Source organism: Protobothrops mucrosquamatus, unplaced genomic scaffold (genome assembly GCF_001527695.2).
Source record: "Protobothrops mucrosquamatus isolate PMUCROS unplaced genomic scaffold, P.Mucros_1.0 scaffold46, whole genome shotgun sequence".
NCBI lineage: Eukaryota > Metazoa > Chordata > Lepidosauria > Squamata > Viperidae > Protobothrops > Protobothrops mucrosquamatus.
Window position 1 is genome coordinate 1,718,230 of NW_015386428.1, and position 10,034 is coordinate 1,728,263.

Consider the following 10,034-nt stretch of genomic DNA (forward strand, 5'->3'; position numbering starts at 1 on the left):
TTGTGGTGCCTGAGTTCCCCTAATGTCTTACCACCTATTTGGTTAGTGCCCTTTGTGTGGCACTGGCTATTAAGAGCTTGATTTTGCTTGACAGCAAGGTTTATGTTCTTGTCCACACACACATCTGTGTTACATGCACTGATAGCCCTATAATTTTTAGATTGCCGGGGACAGGAATGTTCTGTATTAGTTAGCTCACATGCCTGATCCTCTGTGCAGTGAACATTTACACAGATGTTGGGCTCCAGGGTTTAATGACCGTGGTTTAGATAGCAGTTTTCCTGATGTTTTGCCAGAAATCTTGGATGGCATTTTCTGAGGCAAAGGTATGTAGACCACAGGCAAATGCAGAGACTGACCAAGCAGAGACTGACCAAGCCCATTTATACAGACTACCTCCTACACATAATAATTAAATATAGGGGCTAAAGTTACTGCTGGAAGATCCAGCATAAATTTAGTCCTGCTTCTTCTACAATGCCCTGTTTAGAATATCTGAAGAATCATGGGTAGTTCATGAATACCATTAACTACTTTTTACAGTTGGAAACAGAAATTTGTTTTTGGGAAGGCTTGTTGGGAAAATGCTTCCCAAATTTCACATTTCCCAGCAGTAGTAATTATTTTCACTTAGAATGAGAATGATAGGAGTACTACATAGCATAGTAAGATGTGATTTTGGGAAACAGCACTTTAAGGAATTAATTATTACTTCTCCCCTATGTGTGCTAGAACAGAAAGAAAAGGCACTATTTTGGAGCAGTGCAAAATACTTGTAGCTTCAAACACAGTCTTTGAAAAAAATTGTCACCGGATGCTAGATGAATATGCTACAAATTAAAGATTAGCTAAATATTGGATTTGTCTTCCTATACTTCGCAATAGACCTTGGAACTGTTTAGTAAAATAAGCATTAAAAGGACAAGTAGCAATAAAAAAAATCTGTATTGTCCTCCCATGCATGACCACTTAGATGTGAAGCTGCAGTATTTGCTTGTTTCACCATATCTCTTAGACTTAGAGAATAAGGCACAATATTTCATAATGCCAAGGCTGTATTGCTGACATGATGAGACAAAGCATGCACTATGTCCTTTATTAATAATGCATGTTTTCTGTAGTGTTGCAAAGTTGAGATAAATTATTTCTGCTTTCTTTCGCAATGGAAACAGTTTAATTCCAGGATTCAAGCAAATTCTGCAGTTTGTGCCCAGTTTTGATGGCGAGAGTATTTTGTGGTTTATTTCACTGACAAGTTGCCTCATAGAATTCTTGTGAAATTTCAATAACCGTCTTGCCAACAAACTGGCTGAATTCACCCACTGCACTAAAATCGCAAGTTTGTAATTAATATGGTTTAAAATAGATGGAGAAACATACCATTATATGCCCTGCTATCCTTTCCCTCAAACTGGAAGTGTTCAGGATAGAGATGAAGGCAAACAAACTCGCACTACAAGGAATAATTGTAATATAAAATAATAAAAGCAGGACAATAAATAAATTCACCCTCTCCTTTTTCATTTTGTGTCCAGCAGAGGCATTTTAGCAATTCCAGCGATGAAAGGTGCAATCAAGACAAGATACTACTCTGCGGCATAGTGCTTGGTTTAAGAACAAATGCTGCAATAAATCTTGACAATAAAACTTTTTTTAAATATAAATTTAATCTCTTCCCACTCCCTAGCATCTGCTATTCTATTTCTCAGCGAAAGATCACCTCCTAGGTGAAATCTTAGCACATTACCGGAATGACATAGGAGACCCGCATGTGTGTTCGGAGTGCAGTCATGCCACCGGGCACCACCGCCAAGCAACAGTGTTCTCCATATTTGTGTGCCACGTAGCAGCTCAGAATCACCGGGCAGCAAATTCCAACACAACCTGCCAAGCAACATAAACATGCACATGGAAGCAAAGATCAATAGAAGTAGGTAGAAAATGCTGTCCTCCATTGTCCAGACTTGTAATCCTTGCCACTAAGTCCTCACTTAGCCAATCTTTCTTGGATAAGAGAGTGACTGGTTCACTGTGTTCTGTAATAAACTATGATCACCAGTGACCCTGGCAGCTGAAAAGCAGACTTAAGAAATGGAGGTGGTCATATGCTGTTCCTTTTTGCTCCCTCAGAGAAAAAGAAATCACTGATAAGGTATGATAAGTAATTGGATGGAATTTGAAGTCGGTCTAATGAATTGAAATGAATGAAGATTTAACACTGTTTTTTTTTTAACTAAGTTAGTTAGTATTCAAAAAAGAAATAAATGAGATTGGTGATAAAAAGAGAGATGAGAGAGATTAAGAGCTTGAACATATCTGGAAGAGATACTTGAAGTGATAATCTGTTGAAGTAAAACAATATTTGATTATGGTAATTGTAAACTGATAAAGTTTTAAAACAGGTTTAGTCGTATAGAAATTTAAGCTAGAAATGGAACATATTAAATCCATTATGTTATTTGAGGGAAATAGAGAAATGACAATGAATGTATTAAATTGAGCTGTTTAAGTATGTTTTTTACTTTGAAATGTTTGTTTACCCAAACACCACGAGGTGTCTTAAGCACTTTTTGTTAAAATTAAAAAACCAATAAAATATTTTTTAAAAAAAGAAAAAAAAAGAAAAAGAAATCACAACACAATAAAAACTGTACTGGATTAGATGATGGTAAACTTGAGGGGGGCAGTTTTTGCACCCCTTTCACATATATCCTCGTGGTTCTGGAGAGTAAAAGCCCTATTTTGGCAGGGCTGCCCTAGAAGTGAGGTCTCCAAACTTGGCAACTTTAAGACTTGTGGATTTGTGAACATTCTGGAGAGAGAGAAGTTTCCCTGTGGATGGGCTCCAGCACGAACCCAAAAGCTTGGAAGAATAAAACTTTGGTCCTGGTGACCAACTCAGATTGGATCCTGTAACATTATCCTCATGCACATATATTTGCCTTCGTTCCCAATATACTTTTAAGACAAGGTGGGTAACTTTCAACATAATAAAGTTAGCAGTTAATCCCCTTCAAACATCTTTGAGAATGTCAGCTGTCCAAAGCAAGAAAGAGAATTGAGCTGGTGTTTTGATATTTAAAATTAAAATATTGTTTAAAGTTTGCTACTAGTTAATTTTTTTTGCCAATGTCTAACAAAGTCCTGACCTCAAAAGCCAGATTCCTACATAATTTTTTCTATTTCCAAGAAACCTTAAAGAGAATCCTATATCTGCAGTTGTTGACATAACAACAGCATGACCTCAGTTGTGAATGAAGGCAAAATGAATGAAGTGAGAAAGGCCCACTTCTTTGAAAGCAAACCCCACTCCTTAACTAGCATTGATGATGTTATCTAGTTTGGGTAATGAAACATCTGCATAAAAACAACCAAGCTCAGAGAGCACCAAGGACCCCTCACATCCTCTTCTCCACTGACAATTCTCCAATTAGAAAGGTTTTGCTTCTTTAACCATCTTGGTCATAATGGCTGAGCAGGATGGGATTTAGTATCAACCTATGTTGAAAGCACCAGGTTGGGAAGTCCACTTACTGGAAATAACCCAGAAATCCAGTCTTATTTCAGGAAAAAACTAGTTCACAAGGTCTTATTCCTTCCTTCTCAGCTGGCTACTCCCCACAGATATTAGAACCAGAGATTTACTTACACATGGGACAGTCCAAACAGCACTCATATCTCCCGCTGGCCCAACTGCCTTCTGAGGACTGGGTTACTGGGGAGACAGTTGGCTGGCAAATCACTGACTGGGACATTGGCAAAGGCTGGGCTCCTGGGAAACACAAAACTGCTTCTGAACATACAGTACATTGGGTGTCTATTGCAACTGGGCAAGCAGGATTGTAAAAGCTCTTCTATGTGGTATCCTGCAGGCTGGGTGAAATGCCAGAGGAAGCAGCAGAGGAATAATGCAAGGCCTTGTGAAACAAGTAGCTTTCTAAGCAGCAGACAGAGCAACTGAAAAAATTGTCCTAGAGCAGCTTTTGTGTAGTATTTACAGTCAGAATTTTAGATCACCAGCAGTGCTTCAGCTTGCAGGGAAATGAAGGGCTCGAGTGTTAAGAATGTCCTCCATCCCACTTGTTTAATTAGCAAAGAAAGATTCCTGGTTCATTTCACTCAACTGTCGCCGGGTTTATGACCCTAGTGATGGAAAAAGACTACATATTTTGAATTTAGTTTTCTTCAGGGTTATAGTGACTGCTGGAACCTAGTGGAGAGGTATCTCCTAAACTCCTTTTGAGGTGCTCTCTTCTTGTCAGTTTGTTTTTTATAAGCTTCCCTCACTTCATCTAGAGCTTTGCAGACCATGGGCTAAGTATTCTGCAGGCTTTGATGCACTCAGCTAAGGATACATGCAGGGGTCTGTGCTTGGGCAGTTCTGGCATAGGGACAAAGTGTCCAGGCCTGTGGTCACCCAGAAAGGGTGAAACCTGTGCTACTGTGCACTGAATTATTGTAGGCAACTTCAGCAAAGAGCAGGAGTTGGGCCCAATAGTCTTGCTGGTAATTAATGTAACAATGGAGGTACTGCTGCAACACGCCATTAGTTCTCTCTCAGCCTCCATTGGTCTGAAAGAGGAGCTTAGCCCCCGGGCTGTACCCAACACCTTTAGGAACTCCTGCCAAAAACTAAAAGTAAATTGGATGCCACGGTCTGAGATAATGCGCTCAGGTGCTCCATCTTTGCCGCAGCAGAAACATGCAATTAAACTCCATTGGGGTTTGGAGTTTTTTGAGGGAGATGAGCCCCCTCTACCCCCTTTTTGTGCTCCTCACCTTTCGGGATTGGGGTATCTGTGGCTGTTTCTCCGTGTGTTCATGGAATTCAGCTAGGTCGATTTCCACCTCACTGGCCAGCAGGTAGCATGCCTGGAGATTTCGTGGTACCCCTCGGGAAAGGCAAGTGTGGTATAACTCTTCGTTCAAACCCTCTCAAAAGTAGATTATCAGCAGGCATTGGGGCCACTCTCCCAACCAGCTGGCTAGTCTGCAGAACTCCTGGATATACTCTGCCACTGACCACTTCTCCAGCACTGGAGATGGAGGATCCACAGAATGGGTGGAGACTGTATTCCTGCCCAATCAGATCAAGTCAGCCAAAGTTGTCACGCCCCGTCCTGGTTCCATTTCCCCGTCTTGACTTGATCTTGCCCATGGACAGGACGTAAAACTCTGGCTCCTAGGTACAGTCTAAACCTTTCTGTGAATTTTCCATCTCCTANAAACACATATTAACACTGTTTAAAGAATTGAGAATGCTCATCTACAGTACAGGTAGTTATGACCACTTATCAGTGTCTGTTCAAAGTTATGATGGCACTGAATGGGTGCTGAATATTTATTATTTGTACTTGAAGTTCTAGTCATTGCAGAATCCCTCCAGTCAAAGGATTATGATTCAGGCGCTTGGCTTGCATTTATAACAGTTCCAGTATCTCACAATCAATGGATCTTATACTCTGTAACATCCCCCTGCTTGCCTGCCTGCACTCTGAGTTGTGCCTTCTCACACTCCATAGCACCCACTCTGCCCCTGCTCCTTCAGTAGCCCCTGATGGCTCTCATCTGTACTCTGTAGCACCCATCAGTAGCCCCTGCTTCTGGCCCATGCTCCATAGTACCTATGGAGTACCTATGGCACACAACACACAATCCTGGGACTGCCAGGATTGTCACTGCTAAGCAGTCACGCGACATTGTATTTTACAACCGCATTGCTTAGCAACAAGAGTTCCGGTTCCAATTGTCTTAACCCAACGACTACCTGTATTAACGTTTTATAAATTGGCTGCATTGAGCCTTTTGCTCAGAACTGAGTTAATGATATGCAGACTATAGAAGATGGTACAGCTCCACATCAAAGGTATTTTGTGTTAGGCAATGACTCCTTATCCTTCTTAAAGAGAAGTGATTTTTTTCCACAATAACTGAAGTGTCATAAATCTTGATGGCATATGGAAAATTCTTACATTGATTTAGGTGGATATTGTTTAGATCAGTGCTTTTCCAAATCTGGGTAAATTGCCAAAATTGGGTAAAAGTGGTTTTTCTTTGGTTAATAGCACACAAACTCCTTACCCAGTCATGACAGGGACATTGAAACAAAGACTCTTTGATAAGTGGTAAAAAGGACTTTCTGATAAACAATATTGAATAATGAAGGAAAAGGTTTGGAAAGCCTTAGTTTTTAGATGATGTTAATCACTGCCTGAATAATTTGACAGTCTTGGTTTTTCATTTTCTAATGTAGTTATCCTGCTTTTCTTTTTTTAAACAAAACATTTTATTTTTCTTAATTTAATGCCATTTAATTGATCTGATTTTTCCAGGCTGAATACATTTAAATAGATGAAATGGTATTTATTGCAAATATTAAAGTGTTAAACCATGCTGAACACTTGTTCAACCATATTGTTGAGGAATCATCATGTGCTGAATGTGGATAGAAAGTCTGATATTCATATTCAAATATTATTCCATGCTACTAAGAACAGTTTTTTAGACCTTTTAAAAATCACCATGGAACTGTGTAGTCCACCATAGGTTAACTGTTGAAAGCTACTCTGTTCATGAAATGAAATGACATTAAAGGAGTGAAATGTAAGGTCTGTAGAAGCTTTATTGATAGTACAGTATACAGTTTCTTCCTAGCTATCCTGGCAGTTTTTCTTCCAGGTTGGATGAAAAATGTATGGCTGTCCCATGGGATATTCAAAGCAATCAAACCAGCTTTGCATTTCACATATCAAAACCCTTTTACCTGATGGAAATCCTGGAATTCTGTTCTGTAGTGCAGGTTTGCCATGCTCAGCTATGTCTTTGAAACTTGTAGGGTGATGGCTACTATGTTTTTTAAAAAGTCACTTTAGATTTTTCCATGCAGCCATTTGCACTTTACGCACACTTATTTATCCACAGTGACTAATTACAGTTCTAGAATTAAGTGAGTATGATATAAATATACACATTTTCCCATGATTTGCATTTGCCAGAAAGTGTTTTGTATTTTCAGAGTCACAGGCTTACAGCCTAGCAAGTATTAGTTTACTAATCTGGATCTTACACAGTTGTCTTGACTTGCACTTGCTGATATTACTGCACTGAAAAACATCTGTGATATGTGGAGGTGTGAGAAAAAAATGGGATTGTCCTCCTTTGCCTTTCTGTTTACGTGCTGTACAGTGATTTGCAAAAACTCACGTGTAAAATGTTTTAAGGACAATATAATATTCTTTAATTAACTGGCAAAGCCTAGATAGAACTCTGGTTGGGAAATACAGTTAATAGTGGCCTAGTTGATGGTGGTCTGCTTCTCCAAAACTTGAAGGCTAAAGTCAGATCATTTCAGTTTCATTCTAAATCATAAATACAGCATAGAAAAAAGCTAAATTATTTTAATAAGCGTTACTAGCAATATGCTGAATGTAAAATGAGAAAGTAGTCATAATTTGTCACTAGGCCATTAAAAAGTGGTTCTGTCATCAGTATTTTTGGCTCTGCATTTGTCAAGAAATAACTGATCTAAAGGAAAGTTGCTTTTACACACAGCTAGAAAACGCTGTGGCATTTAAGTTCGCTTCAGTTATTATTTAACTATTATGAGTGGGATGGGAATTTATCGCAATGCGTTTTCAAGCACATGACTTCCAATATAAAGATAAAGACTTCTTTGAATTAAACTGGATTCTTGTCTACTGTATGACACACATTTTCTCAGTAGCAAAACAGAAATAGTTTGTCCTTGCCACCTTCTGGTATCTTTTTGTTGTTTCTAACTACAGGTAGTACTTCACTTACAACCATTTGTTTTTGACCATTTGAAGTTACAGCGATACTGAAAAAAAGAGACTTATGGCCGGTTTTTCACACTTACAACCGTTGCATCATCCCCATGGTTACATGATCAAAATTTGTGTGGTTGGCAATTGGCATGTATTTATGACAGTTGCACTATCCCGCAGTCATGCGATCACCATTTGTAAGGTTGCCACCTGGCTTTGTACAAGCAAAGTCAATGGGGGGAGCCAAATTCACTTAATGACCGCACGATTCACTTAGCAGCTGCAATGATTCACTTAACCTTATAAAAAAGGTTATAAAATGAGGCACAATTCATTTAACAACTGCTTTGCTGAGCAGTAGAAATTCTGGGCCCAATTATGGTCATATGTTGAGGACTACCTACACCTTCTAATGCTCAGAATCCTGGTGCCACTTGCTTAACAAATAATAAAAAAAAATATTTATCTTTTGTTTTATATTTATCCCATCTTCATTATTTTCATAAATAACTCAAAATTGCAAAGATACCTAACACTCTTTCCTCTTCCTATTTGGCCCCCAACAACACCTGTGTGAGGTGGGGTGGGTCTAGGAGAGAGTGACTGGCCCAAAGTTACCCAGCTGGCTTTCATGCATAAGGTGCGACTAGAGTTCACAATCTCCCACTTTCTAGTAGTTTGGTGCCTTAACCACTAGACCACACTGGCTCTTCCATTAATATTTTCAGGGTCTACATTTGAAGAAAAAAAAGACCTTTGCATCATTCAGCAGTATTATAACATTTTGGAAAAATACACCATACTTCTTCATTATTTATATTTTTCTCCAGCACTGGAGATGGAGGATCCACAGAATGGGTGGAGACTGTATTCCTGCCCAATCAGATCAAGTCAGCCAAAGTTGTCACGCCCCGTCCTGGTTCCATTTCCCAGTCTTGACTTGATCTTGCCCATGGACAGGACGTAAAACTCTGGCTTCTAGGTACAGTCTAAACCTTTCTGTGAATTTTCCATCTCCTACCTCTAACTTTTAGCAATTTGGCTCCCCTTATTTAAATTTAATTTTCCAAAATTAGCCCTAAATCTCAGCCATCCTATTGTCAGCTCTGTAGTGGGGGGAGTAAGATCATAGGAAGACAGAAGGGGGTCCCTTCTCTTTTCCCTCCCCCCAGGAGCTCTTCCAGATTAAGAAGTGAGGCTGAGTTTGCTTCGGGATCTAACGGCTGTTAGATCCCAGGGATCACTCCGGAGCTCGCGGCTGCGAGCCCGGTGACCGATAAGGCCTCGTAGGGGACTAATTATTCAAGCTAGGCCGCAGAAAACTTTTTCGGCAGCCTCGGAGTCGCGCGCGCGCACCAAAAAAGACTCCGATCGGCTCTTACGAGGCTGATTACAGCCTCTTTTGAGCAGCGGCGGCGTTTTTTTGGGGTTTTTTAAGGCCCGCAGCGCATTTAAAGGGGGAAAAGACTTTTCCTCGGCTCCCAAGCCGATCGTCGTTCGCGCACGCGGCCGCCATTTTGGTGACCGCGCGATCGCGAAACCCTTGGCTTTCTCGGCTAGCAGGGGGAATAGCACCGAACGGGCTGTTTTTCCTCCCAATTCGCCCGATTTTGAGCTCCTGTCCCCACTCACGGGGGACCTCACTTTCTCTAGGAGTTTTCACGGGACTGTGATTCGGACGCGGCCGCCATTTTGTTCGCGCGGCCACGAGGCTCCTTTCTCACAGGAGCTTGGATATTACACGGCCGCCATTTTACACCTTGGCGGCAAATTCAGTTGACTCGTTCCCACAATTACTGAGGGAAGGCCCTCTTCGACGAGACCTTGTAATTTTCCAGTGGGCGGGTCAAGTAACGTCTGTAAATTTCCCACTCAGGCCTCAAACTGGGGTTTGACCAACATTTAAAAAACAATAAAGGCAATACACTTTAGTAATTTGAACTAGATTACAGATTTCTTATCGCCCTCGAGCAAATTGGCATTCTATTCCTCAGGCTTGGTGTCTCCAACTATAATTAGGCCTCAGCGTTAATTGGACACAGAAGAGTACCTTGTGCTCCCAAAATTCTTGGGCCTTAGGATATTAGGTGGTCCCACTGAGCACCTCTATTATCCTTTCGTGGAGCAGAGCGGATTTCCAGGCATACCCTACTGTGTGACTGTCCTGTCCGCATAACAAAGTCAGCTGCTCTCACATTGTGTCCGGGTTTCCAGACGTACCTGATAGTGCGCCTGTCCTTCCCGTTGACT

The 10,034-nt window shown here is 40.7% G+C and overlaps 1 protein-coding gene across 1 annotated transcript in view; it reads right to left on the reverse strand.

The window, feature by feature from the left end:
- Positions 1-3,755, reverse strand: part of LOC114922296 (cornifelin-like) — a 6,602-nt gene extending 2,847 nt beyond the window's left edge. The window contains exons 1-2 of the mRNA XM_029283284.1: positions 3,650-3,755; positions 1,748-1,884 (exon numbers count right to left, since the gene is read on the reverse strand). Of these exons, the coding sequence (XP_029139117.1) occupies positions 1,748-1,884; positions 3,650-3,755 (243 nt within the window). The remainder of the gene's footprint in view (positions 1-1,747; positions 1,885-3,649) is intronic.
- Positions 3,756-10,034: the final 6,279 nt, after the last annotated feature.